This window comes from Pseudopipra pipra, chromosome 16 (assembly GCF_036250125.1).
Source record: "Pseudopipra pipra isolate bDixPip1 chromosome 16, bDixPip1.hap1, whole genome shotgun sequence".
NCBI lineage: Eukaryota > Metazoa > Chordata > Aves > Passeriformes > Pipridae > Pseudopipra > Pseudopipra pipra.
Genome location: NC_087564.1, coordinates 6,368,061 through 6,389,744, shown reverse-complemented (window position 1 = coordinate 6,389,744; position 21,684 = coordinate 6,368,061). Strand labels below are relative to the sequence as shown.

The following is a 21,684-nucleotide window of genomic DNA, read 5'->3' as shown; positions in this document are numbered from 1 at the left end:
CATCTCCCTCCAGGCTTCTTTTCTGCTCCCTCTCATGCAGTGTCTGTCCTCCACACACAATGCAAATTACTTTGGCTATTCCAGTTTTCAGCTCAAAGATTAAAATGCCCCCCCCTTCACACATGCACAACATTCTTCTAACAAACACAAGATTCTGCAAATTTTGCCTTTCACTGTTATTGAATGTCCTCGAGCATCAAATGCAGCAAGAGAGCATGAAAGGGAAAGAAAGTTTCCTTAGTAACACCATTTTTATTGCCAAGTTCCATTTACAAAGAAAGGTCTATTCTTCATCCTTGTCCAGGTTTTCAATAGCCACGACACATGACCAATGCCAGCAAATACAGACTCAGCTATAGAAATCTGGATTTCAGGAACATACACAATATTTTCTAATTCCACTCCCTTTCCAGACACTTATTTACATTCTTCTTTAAATTAACATAAGATATTGTCACATTTACTCCAACTGTCTAACATAACTTATATTAAATAATTAATACTTATTGCCTGTAGAAAGACGTTTCAGAATTCAGTTCACCCCATTTTGGGGCTTTTTTCCCTGTAAATGTAAGTGCATGTTCAGGACTTGTTTTTTTTTCTTAAATGAAGTACATTTCAGACACAACTTTATTGAAACATATTTCATAGGAGGACAGTCCATGTTCATGAAATGTTTTATGTAGTGTTTAAATCCCACGTACATTCATTCTTCTAGAAAAATACATTTCTCCCTCTTTGCACTTAAAACAATCAAACTTACAAAACAGCTCAAAATGAAATAAAAAGTTTGCTACAGAAATATCAACAGAGCTATTCACAAGTGGAGATGCCTAAAGTTATCTTCTGAAGTTTATAATGCTTCCAGGAGGTTCCCTAGAACTATGACAATGTGTTATTCAGTGCTATCCCTGGGCAAAACAAAGCTCCTAGAAATTCTAACAGTCTATAAATTTGCACACTTGAATCTATTCTCAATATTTTTAAAAATTATCTTTGTGTTCATTGTAAATATTTCTGCCACGGTCTCTGAACACAAAATCCCAGACCCTCCCATCTCCTCATATATACTGAAGTTATCAGATTGCAATTACTATGTGTGTTAAACTCAGTTTAGTAAAAGCACCCATAACCAAAAGTAATGGGGAACAAGATAAAAAGTCTAGTGTATCTTCAGATCATGGTCTTAAAAGACTCCTATGAACATTATATACTAATCTGAACCTTAACTCTAACTTCTGTTATCAAGTACTGTTAGTCATTACCTGCTTAAGCCCTCTTTTAAAAGAAATGCACTCCACACATTTTTTTATGACAAGACAGTCCCAACAATGACTCGTTTTTCCTTTTCTTATTAAGAACCAATGAATTCAAGTCAGCAAAACAGTAAACCAGATACCACCACAGTGCACATTTATTAGACAACCAAAAGTTAGCTTTACATTTATAATACATTAATAAACACAAAATATACATTTTATAACACCTTGCAAAAGAAATCAAATCCGAGCAACGCGCAAATCTAAAAACAGTGGGAGATCAAAATAGGGAAAATTCTGTACAAATGTAATATAAAAATATGTTTCCATATGAAAGAACCTTCTGTTTGAGACTCAGCCAAGAACTGCATCTCCTATGTCTTTGTTGCTGCTCAAAAAATCCTGAGCAGCAGGAAAAACCCCCCAAGCACTTCCCCCCTCCCAGCCCCTACAAACATCCCACCCTAGCAAGCCCTGCTTGGACCACGATCTGCTTTTCAGAATCCACTAGGAGACAGCAAGAGTTATTATATTTGTTTCTAATTCATGCTGCAAATGCTGGGAAAGGTCATGAGCAACAGAGCAGGCCAGCACAGCAGAACTACTCCAAAGGTTTCTAGATAATAGAAGAGCAGTGCCCAGTTAGTGGCACCCCAGGGATGGTTAACCAGTGACATACCAAAAAACTTTCAAGAAGAATGACAGTAGCAGTTAGGAAGAGAATTTTCAACATATATTTAGATGGCTAACATTAGGCTGTCTGGAAGTAGGAGACTCATCAAGGAGACTCATTATCTTCAGAGGCAAAAGCCCTCGACCTCCCTGCCCCCAGCTGGTGTCTCTGCAAGCCTCTAATTTGCACTAAACCCCTCACTTAGTGCTTTTAAAAGCAACTCCCCGTTCAACTTTAGCTGGGTAGTGGAGACACGGTCAGAATTTTCAGGCTGGTGGCGCTTTTTGACCACTACAACCTTGACCATTCCTGAGGCTGTTCTGGAGTTCCCTGGAATGTGCAGTGGAGAGTGTGACCGGTCACACCAGGGCACTGACAGCACCATGTGAATAAAGTGTTTACTTTTATGAAGTGGCTTCCTACTCACACACACACAGTTTGACCTGCTTGTCTGATACATTACCTATGTCTTCAAGCATATTTAAGTTCATTTTACTACTACTGAAGTGACACTCAATTACAGGGCAATTATTGAATTCCTGGATTGCTTAATCACCCCCAGCCACTTTCAGTAAGTGGCAATTACAGTCACTCACACCTTACTGCTTAATTAGAAAATAAAATCACAGTAATTTCGATCCTGAAGATCATAAATTTTGCCATGAACAAACTGTTTCAACTATCGTTTCTCAAATTCTACAAACCCAAATACTTCAAATCCAGAAAGGAACATTATTTCCCCCTGTATTCTCTCTCTGTTGGGTAAAGTTTTTATAGGAATCACTTGACATTGACTTAAACTCTGAATACTCAGATCTGTATCTGAGCCTTAAATTCTGGATCTGAAAGAAGATTTTTTTTAAAATGTCACATACCAGTCTGTCCTTTAGCAACAATACTGCAAAAGAATACATGAACTCTGGAAGATATGCCCAATTTTTCCTCACCAAGTAACTGCAAGTAAAATTCCAGCTGTGGTGTAAAGAGAAGAACACTGAGGAGCTTCTTCAATAGGTGTAACTTTATATATTTCTTTTTTTTTAAGCTCAGCTTAATTTAAGGAAGTGTAGTCAGAATTTAGTTTATCATGATTAGCAGTGGAGAATAAAAATGAGCTCAGCCCTTACAGTGGACATAATTCATGACTTCACAGACAAAATACAGCTTTTTGTAGTAATATATGTGACCACATTTCTAATGAATTTGGTTTAATACACACAGCTTGTGAAATGAAGTGCAGGAAGCTTAACCTCTGGTTTTGTTCCATATCAAAGAATTTCAGCAAAACAATTAGTCTCCACACCCAAGCTTCACACTGCAAGCATTACTTCCATGGTGAAGCAGATACCAGAACTGGTGCTTCCTTCCTCCCTTTCCTCACCAAATTACCAAGTGTCTGCTGCCACTATTCCCTTCACAAATGCAAAGCTCAAGACTGGGTCACTGCTGTACTGGGTGACAAAAAAGCAAAGGGCACCAGTGAGAAGCAGTGGAGGCAACACATGGTTCTGTTAAAAAAGTAATAGCTTGGTAAAATTTAATAAAAGAAGACACACAGACCATAAAATAGCAAAGTAACATTCATTATGTCCTGGCTTTTTTGGCTTCTCAAAAGGAAGGAATTTTCAACAGAACTGTGTTATGTGAAGAGGCATAGCCCCTACAAACACACATTGAGAATTTAGCATATCTCCAGAATTTTGGTATTTTGCTCTGGAATATTGTTATATTTAGAGTGATTCCATTTCCCTCTGCAGTATTGCACTGAAAGAATGGAGCTTTTGAATGACAACTTGTTTAGCTGCTGCTCTCACCTGCAGTTTGGTATTTGGGTTTGGTCAGAAAGTGATGTTACTCAAATGAACTTTTTTTTTTTAAGAAAAAAAATTACATTTGTGGTTGATGTGCTAGTGCCTTCCTGGTTGAGTTTCCTTTTTACAGTGAAAGAAGGGCAAGGAAATAGCCTAAGGAAACAGATTCTGATGAGTGAGATATAGATATGATACTCTTCAAGGAACTGTAGATGAGTATTATACTTGCAGAGCTTAAAAATGGCTGGTGGCAGATTATTTTGGCATCTCCAAAGTTTCTACATTCTGAAGTCTCCTAATGCAGCACAAAGCACAGAAAATTGTATACACACATGCCTTAATATCAGAAGCAAAGTCAAAAATCAATTGATTCTGTGGCAGAACCATCCAGACCCAGCTGAAGTGTAACACCCCAACATCAGTAAAGCTGGTGCAGCCAGACCTTTCCTGCTGTAATTCCATCTCTGCAGAGAGCTTTTGATAGAGCTGTTAGAAGATATCCCACCTATCCCTCAACCAGCAAGGCTCTGCCAGCAGCAGACTAGACAGTAGACTTAGGCTTCTATTTTCCTAATAACAGTATCCACCTCAGTCATTTCTTCTGAAGTTCTCAGTAGACAACTGGTCATGAGATTTAAGAGTCACTCAAAGGCAGTGTGGCTCAAGGGTGAGACTATGAAAACCCATCAAAGAGACTCCTCCTGCATGGCTCTGATCTTCCTAGAACTGAATTTGAAAGGAGATAAATAAAGATCAAGGTTTTCCTGTCTAAAAGCAATTCTATTTAAGGGAACTCATTCTGCACAGTGGCATTTTGTGTAATCTAGGTCAAGAGTCTAAACAAAATGCTTCAAATTAAGGCATTTTTTTATAATGATCTTCAGAATATTACTGGAGCTACAGTGCAATGCTGCAAAATCCTAGAGGAAGTCTAGATTGCAATCAGTTCAGCTAATAATTTATGTGGTCCTAGTGCCCAAATTGCTGATGTCTAGACTTGTTCAGGTACATGCTCACTACCTGCAACAGTGACTGCATGAGTGCAAACTCACCCTAAGCATGTGACAAACAAACCCAAAAAGTAAGCCCTTACTCCAGCCACGCCAAATTCTCATCCAATATGCACAGCTGTGCTGAGGACACCTAACTCTCAGAATTCATTTAGAGTTGGGGCCACTCTGGAATGCTCAGAATTATCAGTTAATTCAATTTGAGATGAAGTAGAAGTCAGAGGAAAATAGAAATCAACAAAACTGCATGCAGAAGTTAATAAGGGGAGGAGAAAAATTACTGGCATTCAGTAACAGACACCTTGTATACATGGTTGGGAAAGGTTAAGTTATTATGTGAAGGAGAAGATGGAAAAAGTGAAAAAAGTTATACTTGTGGATTAGTCAATCTCATATATAAATATAACATTGAAAATCACTCCAAGTATTCCATATGACAGCCAGGAAGAGGTACAATAAACGACTAGGAAGTAGGTAAAAACTTTTCAGATTCACCCCTTTGATAAGAAATCAATAGTAGTGGAGACAGAATGAGGAAAAAGATTGCACTGATGACTGAAATCAATAGCAGTAAACAGCAGACTTCCTTCTTTGAGAGCCAGAAAGCACTTGAGTATGAACAGACCCACAATGACAATCTGCTCATTTTACATTAATTTAAATTAACATACTTGGAAATTGATGAAAAATCTTAAATTCCATTCATGTTAAACTACGTATCAAATCAGCAGAGAACATTCCAGACTTTAATCAATACTTTTCCACTGCTTTCTGTCAACTTGGTGTCAGGATCTAGGAAGCAAAGCATGCCAAGCACAAACTCAGAATCACTGTTATGTAGCAATGTTGTTTAACTGGGATACCATCCCAGATAGGAAAAAAAATTACACAATCCCTTTCTTTTTTCGTTTCAGACTTGCAAAGGAATTCACAGTTAGATATGGTGACCTTCTTCCTATATGACTATGAAAAATTTGAAAACCCTCTTTGGAGTAAAACTGCTTCTGTCTGCTTCTTGAAGTTGTCTCTCAGTAGCAAGCATACCACCATTCCTCAGAGGTGTAGCAATCTGACTGTCAGAAGCAAACAAGCTATAGCAATATCTTAAAATGTTTCACATTCCTCTGCAGATGGCTAAGCAAAGACTAAAGTAGTCTCCAAAATCCCTTAGGTTAATTTGAATAAGCATTTGTCATTAACTTCAGACTTTTACCTTCTAGAAAATTGTATCTTGCTTTGAATCAAACCTTGAAATAAATATTTCAGATGGAAAAAACAATACTGAAGTCTGGAGTCCTATGAAGACAACACTGACAGTGGCCAAGCCTGCTGGTATCATGCAGACCTCCAAAAGATGAACAAGATCAGGATTAAAAAACAAAACCAACCAACCAAAAACCAACCAAAAAAATCCCAAAATCCCTCCTCCCCCCAAAAAACCCAAACCAAACACCAAACTGAAAAACACACCCTAACTCAAATGGAAATTTTGCCTCTGTACTACAATAGATCATTTTTTCTGGTCAATGGCATGTCTCCAGTTTGAGAGATGTAATAATATAGCATCATGAAGCTGGGTATCCAAAAATTTCTTCTTTTCCCCATAATACTGTAGACCTTTTACAATTAATTAGTTCCTGTTAGAAAGACAGTAGGTCCTCTGAAACACTTTCATGTTCTTGTATAACAGAAACTGGTAGGAAAGAACCAGTCCAGATTCAAAAGTTTGTATTTTTCCCTCTTCTCCAGTTTAGATATGCTGAGTATCCAATGTTTCCTCTAAAAGCTGCTGACATTCTCACTCACCAGTGGGCCCCCTGTGGACCTCATGGCCTCTCAAGAAGTATCTGCACTCCCAGAGAAAAAACAGTTCAGAATTTGGTTGAGTTTTCTTCACTGTTTATTACAGTCTGCATGTTGGCTTTAGTCAGAACATTCTTCCTCAACCTCCTTTACCTTGCAAACTTCATCTTCAGACTGCAAGGAGGGCTGAGGAATGCAGGGGAATGTCCGGATGCTGTGGGGATCCACCGGAGGCACCAGGGTCAGCGACTCCACGCTCAGTGTATCCGTGTTGTCATCTGTAATTAGGGATATTGTGGGCTGCTGGGCAGGAATCAGGCTGGGAGACAGGTTTGCTGTTTCTATGTCACTGGTTTTCCCAGCATTTCTGCTGGACTTTGAGACAGCTGAAGGAGTTTCATCAGTCAACATCGTCTGACTGGAAATGGCCGTCTGAGGATGCTCTGGAGCTGAAGGGTCATCTAATAAAAGAAAACACCAAGAATAATCAATATTCAATTTACTATGTACATTAAGCCAAACAATATACTATTATTCATGAGTGTTCAAGAATAATTGGGTGGGAAATGCAGTTCTGTGAAGCACTATGCTTACACATTCACTTTCTAGTAATTAGAAATAAAACAAGATATTATGGAGGCATAACCTAAAATGCCAGCAGGATTCTGTTCAAAACCAGACAGTTTTAGACATTTAGTATTAGAATATGCAGCAATATTAGAAATATTCCTAGAGAGAGGAAATTGAGGGGAAGAATAAGAAAACCTCTCCAGTATTTAGTACCCACTAAAATGAACAGCTACCCCATGCCAGGAAGATCTTTAGAAATAAAAGAGAAACCAAAAAAGAACCACTGTATAGCTAGCTCTCCCAAAAGGTGGCTTGTTTCTTACAAAAATTTGGAAGTCATTCTCTCAATTCATTCTCCAGATTCACATTGAAGTGACACCTCAACCACAGAAAGCAGAACTATGGAAGCACAGGAAGGAGGATAATGTGCTTACTGCAACTGAAAGGTGCTGCAAAATAGGCCTGGTTTATACAGGCTTGTGTCATAGGATTTTTTTAGTCCTCCTAAGCATGGAGCATACAACACAAAATTGAGAATAAGCATAACATACCACAGAAAACTGATATGCTACTACACCTTTCCACACTATGAAAACAACTCCAGCATTAACAACTATTTGTACTGTCCTTTTCCCCCTAAAAATCCAAGTGAACTATTCAGTAAACCGTTCATTTGGCTCAGGATGGAGAAGGATGGAGGGGATGAGGTGATACAGCCTTACATGAGCAAGTATGCCCAGAAGTGTTGTTTTTTTCTTTTTCTTTTCAGACTACAGCAATAGATGCCATTAAAGTAACAGGTATCCAGCTTCAAGACAGACCACTTTTAGAGCTTTTGTAAGAAACAGCATGTGTTCAAGTGTACAGGCATCTGCACAAAGTCTACAAGGCAATGTAGTGAATACAGAAGCTAAGAATTAGGTTCTGCTTTTAATACAGTGACCTTAAAAATATTTCCGTTTCAATATGATTCCAATTAATCCTGGAAAAGAACAGAAAGCATGAACATAAGAAAAAAAAAAAAAAGAAGACAAACAAAGCTGAGAAAGGAATGGATATCAGGAAGGGATCAGTGGGATAACAGTAAGGTTATTGATTTTTTTTACCTTGCTGGAAAGATAAACCCAAACAATGGTGTATTCTCACTTCAGAAACCACTCAAATTTACTTTTTGTTGAATCGGTGGCTAAAGCTTCTCGCTTTAATAAAAACAAAATTTACAGACTGTAAAAAAGTCTCCTTTTAAATCACAGGGACACGACTGGTTATTTTGGAAATACAAGGATAGATTCAAAGTAACTCTGCAGATTCTTTTCAGCTGTCAAGAAGCTTTAGGGAGAATGTAGCAACTGATAACAGAGGAAGTGATGCAAGACTTGCATGGAAAATGAACTGCTAAAACAATAAAATACAGCCTCAGTTCCCTGAATTCCAAGCTAAATGCTACCATTTCAGGATGCACAAAACAGTGAGTCTCTTTGTGGTGATTTTACTTTCTGAATTTATAAAATCTTAAAAGGATATCAAATGTTCATTGCCAAGACTATGTTTTATTTTACTTCTACTATAATGTGAATATTCACCAAAATTCAGGATTCAGAAACTTGAGGCATTCTGGTAAATAAAGGATTCTCAGTCAGTGGCATTCTGCTCAGGAATGTTATATACAGCACATCTCTACTGTGGTTCTGCTATTTCACTTCTGATTCTGCACTTCATTTCTTACATCATTCCTCCCCATTTCCCAATAAAATATCAATATATTTTCTCAATACTTTCATTTACTGAAATCATGAAAGACATACATGTTCTTTTGTTATGCTGTATTGTCCCCAAATCCTTCCACGTAGGTTCTAATCCTGAAGTGACTCCCTTCTTAATGTCACAAAGAGTATTTGAAAAAAGTGTCCATTAAAAAAAAAAGTATCTGGAGTTAACAAGCCCAAACTTTCCATACAGAAGTCTCAAAAAACATTCAGGGAAAAGAGATAAAAATATCAAAAAAAGCTCTCAAGCCCACAGGCTACTTGAGGTGTACACTTGGCTTGAAAATGCAGCTATAAGCTTGTGTTAGCAGGTTTTTACCATGATTATCTCTCATATATTTTGGATATAAGCCTAGAGGAGAATAATCCCAGACTACAGACGAAGGAATACAGAGATCCAGCATTTTGGAATGAAAATTTGGTATATGAGACATTATAATGAAAAAAAACATCAGACAATCCTCATGATGGAAAAACTTTTTTAATTGAATACCTGGCTTCAGGACAATAATTACTAATGAGAAAATCTTTGAGGCTCAAAATTTCAAAGCCTTTTGAAGTCATGCTCAACTCAGAGAAGGATGTAAATAGATAAATATACATTTATGTATGATCTGAATTATGAAAGTCTCTGAAACTGGAATAAACAATTGGCAAAAAGATGTGCCCTGGGTGAAAAAAACCCCTAAGAATGGGCTTACAGGAACATCTGTCTCTAGGTAGGTACCAAGACAGGTACACCAAGCTCTGGCTTCTAGAGACTTTTGTGTACCCAGTATGTTTACAGACTCATTTCTCTACCCATTATCTAGAATTTCTGCCAATGCAGTGGCTATCAAAAAAAAACTCAAACTCCTAACATTTGGTTCCAGTCTGACTTTCGGATAGAAAGAAAAAAAGTAATTGTAATTTTTACCTGGATAAAACCACTGATCATTAAGATACGCCCTACTCTTAAATATGAAAAAGTTATCATCTAATACTGGAGAACAACATTTCTATTTATCTCTTTCCAAGCAAGAGTGTTCTGGCAAAAAAAGGTAAGCCAGTTCTGAAACAATACCAAGGAGAGTTCAGCCAGTTTCTTCACACGGTTGTGATGTTGACATTTAGTTCTAACAAACCCCTCCCACATACCTCCAAGCTTAAGCACCAAACAAGATTTGAAAACAGGGTGTCATTTTGCAAGTTCTGGGGTATTATTAGCTCTCTGTGGATCCAGTGGCTTCAACAGCCTTAGATGTTTTTCAGCACTTCTGTAATGCCACAGAGATTATCATTACACCAAATCACTCAATTTCTGTTATATTAACTTATGTTCAGAAGAATTATCAGTGAAAAAAGACAGACTAGAACAGAAAAACGAAAGAATGAATATCATCTACAGAGAAGTATTCTAATCTGCACAGCAACATAATATGAAACAATAATGAAAACATAAATTACCAGACATTAGGTGAAAAGATGCAAATTAAATCTATAAAGATGAAAAAGGGTGTTTACATAATATAAACAGAGTAAAGTATCTTGGTGCCATGACAGTAAAAAAAAGAAATTAATTAGATACAAGTTAAAGGAGGTTATATAAAAAAGCAGGTCATCTGAAGCGTATTTCCATCTTTTTTGCATGTGCTTCCCTTCCTCAGGCAATTAAACACTCCATAAAGTCATCTGCCTGAGCTTGATATCACAGAAGTATTAAGCCTGTGCCATCAGAGCCCAAGGGCAGTTGGCCATTCAGTTCTGCTGAATGCCTGTCCATTTTACCTGAGCTATAAATAGACTCCCTGCTGCTGGCCAAGTACCTGCATCACTGTCCAGTCAGAGCCTGTGCTTACTCAGTGTCACTACAGCCAGAGCTGCCCTGTGCAAATGAAGACATGGCTGCTTTGAAGCTGGAGACTTGAGAGCACAATTTCCACCTTTGGCAACAGAGCCAAGAGATGTGGGAGAAACTGCAGACAAGGCTTTCAGAAATGGCTCAACGTTGCTTTACAATTCTCCCAAACCGAAATGCAGAGACAAAAATCACCATGCTTGCTTTCTTCAGCTTCCTACCTCACTGGCACTGGTGTCAGCATGGAAACCAAGTATGTTCTATTAACAAGTGTTATGGGCTTGTGAAAGCTTATGGAGGAACCTGCCTGAGTGGGTATTGCGGGAGTTTCTGCTGCAGCTGCTGCTCGAAGACCTAAACCCAGTGTCCGCCGTGACTGTCAGCCTCCGACAGACTAAACACCCGCCGGCGTCCTTTCCTGCCAGACCTTACTAGAGGAAAACACAGCGATATATCATACACAGGCTTTAACAGGGACACAGGGAAGGGAAACTGGAATGAAGACAAAGGATAAATGTTAGAGCAGTAACAAGAATAAGTGACAAGGACGCATCTGGAACTGCTGGTATCTTGGATACAATCTGACGCCGCACCAAGAGCTTTCTAAGTTTGAGAAATACTTCTGGAGCTGGAAGTATTCATTCTTCAGGAATAAATGAGTTTAACTGAATTTAATTTTTGCTCCCCTCTCTGAAAAGGTTCATAATGCAGTTTTGGCTGTGTCTGGCAATACCAGCAGCACTTACACCAAGGAGGGACTGGCAGGCATTTATTTGCATTCCAATCTCCTCACATGCTTTAGAAATCTCGAGAGAAGTTATTTATCACAAGTTCTGGTGACACAGAATTATTCTCCTTTTCCCTGGCCATAAATTATATGAGGTGCAGTACTGTGCAGGTGACAACACTGCAGATCATTCAGCCCTACAATTCTATCATCTACATTATAATGAATTATAATGATTATAATAAAGCTAAACACAGTGTTTTAAAAGATAGCAGCAGTTCAGATGATGATGCTTGGTGCATAGAAAGTTCCTAGAAAAGAAACTTTCTAAGAACAAAAGTACTTCCTCAGCTAGTTGAAAAATTACTAGCATCATAGGAGATCAAACCACATTTACATCACTGATTATAGAGGGAAGAGACAGGGATGGTTTCAATAAGATGGGAGGCACTTCTCTTACAGGCTCTCCATGCTTCATTAATCATTCTCTCCTTGGAATAAAAATTTAATTTTACAGACTGGAATCCAATATGTTCTCCACAACAAGGGACAGCTCTTAGTACTTATTTTAGGCCTTTTATCATCAATATCTGCCAGAAGTGTGAAATACAGCATAAGTGGCACAGAAGATCAGTGCCTTGTGAAGTCCTCAATATCCATTGCTCCAATGTAAACATTTTCTTAAGTACTGAAGCCAATTGCTTTTTAAAGTTAAGACAACTTAAACAGTAATAAAATACAGTGTAGATGACATTAACACATTTGTAATTCTGGAAGGCTGCTAACTTACAGTAAGAGAGCTTCTATATCTAATCTTTGACATATATAAAAATAAGCACTTTAAAGGAGTGCTCGGTTCCAGCAAGGTTAGCCAAGACATGACTGTATTCTAACCTCTGAAACTTGATGACTAAAATCTGCCTAGAAAGAAAACATTTCTACTTTATGCACAGCAACACTTCAAAAGGACATGTTCATTAAAAAAAATAAATCACGTAAATACCAAGAAAAAACCCAAACCAACAGCAGCATTTGCAGAACCTGATACTGATTTTTCTGTCATTAGGGATTCTGTTTTCTTTAAGGGATGACTTCTGCCTTTCCAATTTTAAAGAACTGTGATCTTATAAGGGGATAAGCTTAATTCCCAAATACTACAAAGGTGGGAGCTGCTAGGTTTTAAAATATCTGTGCCATAAAGCAGTGTGACAATTATTAGGTACGATAGCTGATAAAAATCATAAGAGTTTATTTTACTCATGACAAGGCAGTTAATGCAACACTGTGGGATTGCTTGATGCAGGTAGGGTGATACAAGTAAACTATTTTTACAAAACACCAAATTAACACTTTTTCCCTGTCATGCATTTTTGAAAGCTCTTTTGCTGTTTAACCTTTAACATATACTCTAGGTTGTAACATTGTTTTCTCTTAACTGACACACAATTTGTCTTTATTTTGTTCTCATCTATCACTGTTTTATGTTAAAGTTGGTGAGTATGTTCCAAATCTTATTTCCTGAAACAACTCTGCGAAGATTTACAAGTACCATCTCAAATATATCAAACCCTGAACAGTTTAAATCAATAGCAACTGTCAACAGACAGTAGTTCAGGACACTATGATCACAAGTTTGCAGTATAAAAAGCTCTGTGGTTTAAAATGTTGCTCTTAAGGAAGGTAGTTGAGGTAGTTTCCTTGAAGTTCCTGAGCAGCTCAGCATGTTCTTCATGCTCAACAACCCCAGCAGTTGCCAGAACAAACAGGGGAGCAGGGAAGGAGGGAGGGACAGAGAGCTCATACATGTGCTTGTGTGAGTGTGTTTAAAATGGAATGGGAAATGAGACGGGAGATTCAAATGTGACAGATGGTGGCAGCATTCAAGTGCTACCTTGGGACATAAAACAACTCTTGGGAACTGCTTGCTGCTCATCACCTACTTGTTATTTGCTCCTCTAAGGGGCCACTTCACATCATGCAAGCCTCTTCTGCTTACAGCCAAGTAAGGCAGGCTAGTTCCAACTGTCCTCAAATGGTTAAGGGAAAAATCACTGCATTTTGCATTGAAGTGGGTGAATACCAACAGTTGTTTCCATATCCCAGCTGAGTGGTCAGTAAGACCTGATACAGCACACAGTGATGACACTGTCACTTATTTTAGCAGAGTACTTTTCTGTTCACACAGAAGCCTATCTGGACATGCCAAAGGGATCATCTCTGTCATGACTGTGTTCCTGGCAAGTTTCCAGTACAGATCTCAATTACATATAAATGGTATAAAAGGGACAACATTAATTACAAATTTGCAGTAAACCAGTCAAATCACTGAATGCAGAAACATTGTTCCCAAGAATAGACAACAGTATTGATCTGACACCAAAGATTAGCAAACAGTGTCAACAGAGCTTCCTGGGTTGGGGAAAACCTTCCCCATATCCCAACTCAAAAAAGACCTACCTCCATGGATTTCAGAATTCTCTCTAGTCTATACTGAGGACCTTGAGACACCATCACCCCCTCAGCTACAGCTATTTAAAACATTATTCATTACTGGCTGCAACTACACCAGCAGTTTGGTACAGACTTCTGAAGAATCATGCACACTTACTGCTTTGTTTGATTTTAGGAACAGTTTCTGTGCATTAATGACATTCCTTCACAAGGAAACCAAACTACAACATATGCTACATCTATGCACCAAATGCACTTCAAATATTAATAGCAACGTATGCCTGAACTAATAACTGGTCCTTCAGACAATCCCATACATGACAGGAATTCTTGGTCCTAAAGGTCAGGGTAAATATGGTCCACAGCAAAATCCCTGAGCCATCTCAGTACCACCTGTGCATTGTCCTACCACAACAAACTACCTGCTCAGGCACCTACAGTCACTGTCTTCCTCTTTGTTACTGTCCCCTGAGCAGAACAAAACCAGGAGTTGAGCTCCAAAGTCATCCCTGCAGCAGGTTAGTGAAGCTGCTGACCCCAGACTGAAGGAGCTGATGCACATTCTCATATTCACCTCCTCTGACTTTACTGAAGGTCACTGTGCTTATGGTGGTGGGGCACAGAACTATATCCTCACAGCTACATTTGCTAAAGCACCTGCATCAGTGTGCCCAGATCCTGGGCAAAAAAATCAAACCCCACCCAAAGACTGTTTTCTTGCATGGCACATGGCATTTTGTACACGCTTTATGATTAATTCACAGGGAAGGTCAAGGTGGGCAGTTCATGCAATGTAACCAGTATGTGCACACTGAAAACAGGCTTTTGAGAAAACCTTCCCTCTGTTTTTTGTTTTGTTCTGTTTTCTTGTTTGTTTGCTCGTTCTTGGGGTTTTGTTTGTTTGGTTTTGGGGAGGGTAGGGAAGAGTTTGTTTTGAGTTTTTTGTTTGTTTTGTTTGTTTGTTTGTTTTGTTTTTGTTTTGAAAACAAAACCAGCCTTCTGTCATCAGGCTTTTTAAACTGCAGGAAAACCAGAATTTTATGTTATACAAATGCCAACATAGCGTGTAAGTAAATTGCAATTTTGGTAACTACAGTCTGTGATTATTCTTCGATAAGGCACTATCTTTTTATGCTTGATGAGTAATTATGTGTTCTGGATCTAGGCATTTTTTCATAGAAGCCAGATTATATGCACTTGAAAGACCTCAGTTTGAAATGTAGTACAGTCTTGCTTGATATTTCTGTGAACTGGCATGTGGCTTACAACAACAAAAATAATTTAGATTCTTTATTTTCATTTCCTTTACCACAGTTTTCTCTTAGTTGCTATTGGCAAGAACTTGTGGTTACATTTCTCTGATCACAGATGATTTAAATACAGCAAGGATATTGCACATGAGCCTTTTTACACTGCTAAGGAGAAACAGGTCATCAAACAAATGTTTTCTTGTCGTGCCAATCCATATTGAGAGTTCTGACAAATAAATGATAGCACCTCTAGAGTCTCGGTGCTGAATGCTTTACATATTTATTGTTCATAAACTTCATAAGCACCCTCTCCTCACCCTCTCCAGCAGTATTTCCTGCAGGGATAGTCACTTTAAACATATAATGCACATTGATCTGCTGACACTGTTCCAGTGAAGGCTACAGAACACTAAATGCCTAACAAAGGTTGCATCATTTCCTGTAGGACTGCAACAAAGTTAAGATCTAGCTGGGGCTTCCAAAATGGTATGTCTTAGAAGGGGTGACCAGAACATCCCTCTCAAGGAGTGATCAACATTGGAAGTGACCAGTAAAATGAGGGAGTTACTTGAAAAGGTCCTGAGAATCAGGTTCCCTCTTTTGTTTTACAACCAAATGAGGCAGAGGAGATCAGTGCTAGCACAAAAGCAGCTCAGCATGCACCCTTCAGCATTTACTTCTTGTTTAGTCTCCAGCCTGAGGCTTTACCTCACATAATTTGCACTCAGAAAGGACACCATTACAAGATTCTCTACAATTACTATCCAAAAAGGAGGAATGGTGTTCTAATTAGAAGGTGTTCTAATGCAACAAGAAATTCCAGTTTAAACATACCGACTAAATATATTAACCAGTGCAAACAAATGGGGGCCATGTTTGTGAAAGTTACACTGTCACTATTTATATTGCAGCCTCTTCTCAACTGATGGAACAGCTCCTGACTGGTGGTGTTCAGCCACAAGAGTGTTATTGCAAAAGCTTTACAATATTAACATCCTAAATAACTATTTTTCAAATATTTCATATTTGGCCCATATTGTTACAAATTAACATGAGTATCAGAAAAACACACAAAAGCAAATGTCACCCAGTTCAAAAAAGATGGAGATCAACTTATCCACTAAGGTGAAAGGCTAACAGTTTAGATTACAAATTCATGCAAAGCAATACTGCAGTTAACACAAGCAAAACAAACCATCAACAAAAAAAACCCCACAAAATTCTAAACTGTGTGTGCTAGGAGAAAAGACAGACAAGCAGGACACTGTTTCACCAGTACTTAAAATCATTACTGAAAGATGCCAAGTATTTATTAGAGTTCCAGAAAGTTGAAGAGATCATTAAAATTTGCACCACAATTTACTTTTAATTGGCTTAGTTGAATGATCAAGTGACCTAAAACCATAAAGCCCCATTGTTTGTAATCAAATAACACAGTAACTTAATTTTACAATAAACTACCCTATATCCCTTAGTGCCTGGGCTGAAAATGGTGATTGAATACCTGAGGGGCTCTGTGCAGCAGAAGGAGTGGATGTCGAGCTTGCAGTCACCGAATCACAGCGCCCTGTGCTCCCACTGCCACTGGAAGGTGATGGTGATGAGAGTGGGGAGGGATGGTGCTGATTTATACACTGGGCTACAGCAAAGCCTGCAAAACAGCACAGTGAAGCTTACAAGTTAATTATTACCTTGAAAGAGTTAACCTATTGAAGAAATTGGGGAAAGCTAGGAGCAAATACTGTATCAAAGTGGTACCGATTTCATGTAGTGACCCAGAGGACCCACTGAAAGCTTTAAAACACAGAAATGACAAGTCAGGAAAATGCTGTGAGCAGCAACACACACTGACAGGTTGTGCTACAAAAAAACACAATGAAGAAAGCACAGAAAAAAGCTAACAAATATCAGTCCTGTTAATAATCTGATTTGATCTGCACTCCCACCTCCTACCCCCCATGCTTACAGTCTAGAACTAGACTCAAAGCCACTTGCACAAACACAATGCTATCTGGATTTCTGTCATACTTGCATCATAGTTCTAGATGGGTGAATGCTACTTTTACTGAGCTTTTCTCTTATTTAAGTTACAACTCGTTATGTCCAAGATGAATATCACTTGAAAGAATTAAATCACCACCAGGGCAGGAGCCATCTATTTTGGTGAAAAACAAAACAGTTTGGTGAGGAGCTAACTATCCCATAAATGTAAATAAATTCATGTATTTTATTTCAGAAACCAACCTGATTGATCTTCTACAATCACTTAGATAAGTTAAACTGAGGTCACACACAGTGACGCCTGACAGTCTGCAAAAAGTTAACCACAAACTGACCTACCTCAAATGTGAAAGACTTCTATACCACTGGTCCTGAGTGCTGTAGTTTTTAATCACAGAAAATGTACATTAGGTTTCTCATACACACTTCATATTTTGAAATACCAGTTAGAAGTGGGAAACAAGGAATAATCAGTGGACTCCTGACCACAGAAGTGAGGCAAAGTCAACTGTTAATGTGAACGAAATTTGTTTTAAGAACAGCTACTAAAGCCACTGGTATAGAAGTGCTTACATCAAGATATTTTTCTTCCCTTACAGTGCTGGAAAAAGCTGTACCTACCCAAGGCATTCTATATTCACAGAAGGTTTGCACTTCAAGAGAGGAAAAATCTTCCATCCTCACCAAAATAGCAGAAAACAGTAAATAAGGTCTGCCCTGACTATCACAGGGAAAGTTGGCCTGATTCAGCAGGATTGCCTGCCCAAACTTCTGCAGAACAGCACTCAGGGATTTGTGTCCTTACAAGGGAGCATTTGCTTCAAAATGATCTTAACACAGTTTCTCTCCCAATACAACTGCAGAGGAAGGATTTGAAGTTAACAAGAAGTTAATTTAGACAGGAGGGAAAAGTAAGCCTAAATCATTCAAAATACTGTAACTGGGAAACTACTGACCAAGAACAAATTTTCTAATCAGGAAACTCCTTCAGGAAATGCTTGCAAAGACAAGGGGAGCAGAATTAATCATAGCTACAGGAAGTAAAATTAACTTAGAAGGTTCTAGAGGTGTCTTTTTCATTACTTTGACTCTCAAGTTGTGATTGTGGTTGCTAATGAACAAAAATATTTCCTTTCCAGTAGTCATGATTCTGCTTTAACATACTTTTCTATTAAAGACTCAGCAAAGTATTACTGTAAAGATGTGCTTCCCAATTCCTTGGAGATCTTATTTGCATAATCACAATGTTTCATAGGGCTGTGTTTTCTTTCCTAAAACATGTATCAACAACTATCCTCCTACTGCATTTTACACAACAGCAGCAAAATTTCATGCCAAAACCTGAAATAGCTTCTTAGTTTTTCTTTAAAGGAACTTTCTCTTAAGCAATTAATGCAAATCTTCCTCCTAAACTGGGAAAAGCTTACCTACTGTCTTATAGAAGTTTTCATGTGGAAGACAGCCTTAACCATAAATTCTCCTAAGAATAAAAATGGAGGTGAGGAAAAGGGGAAAGGGCACCGGTGGCAGAAAACAGGAAGAGCGAAAAAAAAAAAAGAAGCAGCCTGAGAAGTAGAAATAAAATCTTGGCCAAGAAAGCAGTAAATGTTTTCTCATTGCAAACCATATCCTCATTGCCCCAATGTCTTCTGGGGCAATTTCTTTCTATTCTGTTCTTCTATACATTGTTATCTTATTACAAATTCTCATATCATACTTAAGTAAACTATTCCAATCTTATGTTCCTACAGTAGCTGTGGACTAAACTTTATATAGAATTCTTGCCTGCATTTTCTTTTTCATTCAAAGGGTTATAAAGCTATAAAAGATGATTTTTTTCCTTCAGATTTTAAAATGGAGATGGTTATAGTTTGCTTGTCATGGCTAATGTTAGTGAGAGGTTTTTTCAGCTTTTCCCCTTCAAATCATATCATCATCATTATATACTAAGGTATTAACAATGGATAAAATAGTAAGAGATATTTATTGATTCCTTTTGCTTTTCAAAATAAATTTACTCAGTAGGTAAGCTACCACACTTGTTAAAATATTTAGATGTACCTTTTGCTGGAAATCATTAAGATTTCCCTTAAGACACACTGGGAACATAAATCTCAGAATAGAGCTGATACTTGAAACTAATACTTGAGTTTGCTTAGAGAGGAAGTCATTATTTATTTATTTTCAGTAGAAGACCTGTGTTCACAGGGCCCCTACCAAATCTGCTGGTTTCTTTGAAAACAATATAATTATTACATAGAGTGCTTCAGAAGTATCACATTCATACACAGATGGTGAACAGTCCAGCCAGCTAAACTACCCCTAGAATGCTCTAACATTCTAGCAAAGGCCATTAACTTAAAATAGACCCTGAAGTATATTAATAGCCATGACCTCATGATGATAAAATTGATCAAGTGAAGGCTTTTGCTTATGCTGTTCTCGGATAAGAACTGCCCAGTTTATCAGCCAGTTGGCTGGGATGATTCCAGCATCTCACTGCCTTTGCATAACACTCTATAAAACATACAGGTTAACAGGGATGTTCTGGAGCATGGTCTGTTATATTCTCATCACCTTTCACATGTCTTGCACAAAATCTGGTTTTAAGCTACAACAGTCCTCACCCTCTTCCCCCCAGGATACCAAGAAGCACTTTAAAAAACATTTTAGCTTTGTGCCATGAAAGAATAAAGAAAAACAAAGCACAGTTTGCCTACAACAAGGTAACTGCACACTCTCTAGTGAAATATGGAGAGCTCTATTTATGCACTATGACAGAAACTGAACCAGACCAGACTGAAATAAGTGTTCTTGGAAAATCTGAATTCATTGACTAGATGGATTAGGGAACTGATTCAACAGTCGCATTAAAATCCTCCACAGACCAAAATTTGCAGGAGAGCTGAAAACATATTGTTAATGTCTTAAAAACCACACTGGGTGTACAGCACCGACAGCTAACATGGTCCAAATAAAAGTAATAAATAATCTTTTAAAAATATTGCCAAAAAACCTAGTTCTCCTTTAAATCTAGAAAGGACATCATCACCAAAAGAAAGTATAATTTGTTTCTTAAAAGTATAATCAAATTAACTGACTGTACGAGCTTTGCACAATTCTTAAGCACCAGATGAAGGTGTAGCATTAAGAAATGAATACATGAAGCCAGTAATTTAACTGCAATTTCTTCAGTCGTTGTTTCAAAAGGCAAAAAAATCTTCCTCTTGAAGTAAAAATCACGGTGGGCCTGCTTAAGGGATAAGCACAAACAGATTCCTATGATAATCACTCAGAACTAGGAAACCTCATTCATCCATGAGCAAGAAAGAGGCATTTGATATTTATTTTGTAATCAGATGTAAAACAGGATATGAATCCATTTTTTATTATATTACTGGTTGCCATAAAACACACTTCAAAGATCCTTGAAATACTTCATGTTCTGTGCCTCATTTCTTGTACTTTGTACCAAATAAAAGCTTCAGAATACTTTTTCCTCTGGATTTGCAAGTGCAAGTCTCCATTTCCTGGAATTCAAAGGAACTATGTGCTTGTTTGAACAAATTACCATATTGCACCACCTCCAATATCCCCCCCTGAAATTAGTAGATGAAGTCACTTGTTTGGAACACAAGGGCACGTGTCTTAGAGAAAGTTGAAATAGTAACCCCGGGGCACCTTTCCAACCACACCTTTTCCCTGGAAGTCATGTCAAATAAGGAAATACACTCCCATCATACAACATACACTTGTCTTTTGAAAAACCTGACTGGCAATATCTATGGTTTTATAATTTCTGTTCCCCAGTCAAGACTCAGGAAAACTGAGCTCCAATTCAGTCTTAAAGTAGTTAAACATCTGTGGTGTAAGTAGGGCACTTGAATTTTGAACCACTGAATCACATTTAAAGAGAAATGCTGACTTCTGTGAAAGGATTGGCAACAAGTGGGCTAAGGACATTGTATCTTTTTGTATAATACAGCACAAATAAGTACTTTCAAGCAGTATGAAATTCAACTTTAAAATGACTCAAGACCAAATGAGAAAATTTCACCATCTGGAAAAGAAATTCTGTGGAGAAGTCAGTTTGTGAAACAGATAGTAAGAGACAAAAAGCAAAGAGCCCATTGTTTTAGAATCATTCCTTTAATCCCAATTCCAAGCAAATGTTTTAGGAGCAGGTGTGACCCTCTTCTCTCTTGCTGGCTTTAAGGTAAATGAAGCAGTTCACAGTATCCTGGTTATTTTTACAATCTGGCACAAAAACCATCATAACCAAATTAGAGGAGGAAATACTCACAACTGACAGATGTGTTGCATAAATACTGAGTATGCAAAACAGGATTTAATCTAAGTCGATTTGTAAAGGAAGTCAAAGTACTAAGCTATTCCCAGCATATTTGGGGACACTGCCATGAAGTATTGCTCACAACACACCCAGAACACACCCCCCGGTATTACTTGTTTCTCGAGGAGTAACTTTTTCCATAAGCCTCATGCTGGACTTGTGTGTTCAGGAACAT

At 38.0% G+C, this 21,684-nt stretch overlaps 1 protein-coding gene across 3 annotated transcripts in view; it reads right to left on the bottom strand.

Annotated features, from left to right (window-relative positions):
* Nucleotides 1–232: 232 nt before the first annotated feature.
* Nucleotides 233–21,684, bottom strand: part of CLEC16A (C-type lectin domain containing 16A) — a 63,696-nt gene continuing 42,244 nt past the window's right edge. The window contains exons 22-24 of one of the 3 annotated variants that reach the window (XM_064672808.1): nucleotides 16,662–16,808; nucleotides 11,037–11,156; nucleotides 233–7,017 (exon numbers count right to left, since the gene is read on the bottom strand). In XM_064672808.1, the coding sequence (XP_064528878.1) occupies nucleotides 6,677–7,017; nucleotides 11,037–11,156; nucleotides 16,662–16,808 (608 nt within the window). In that variant the 3' untranslated portion in view covers nucleotides 233–6,676. Of the gene's footprint in view, nucleotides 7,018–11,036; nucleotides 11,161–16,661; nucleotides 16,809–21,684 lie in introns of all 3 variants that reach the window. The other 2 variants (XM_064672810.1, XM_064672809.1) reach the window with 2 other exon arrangements.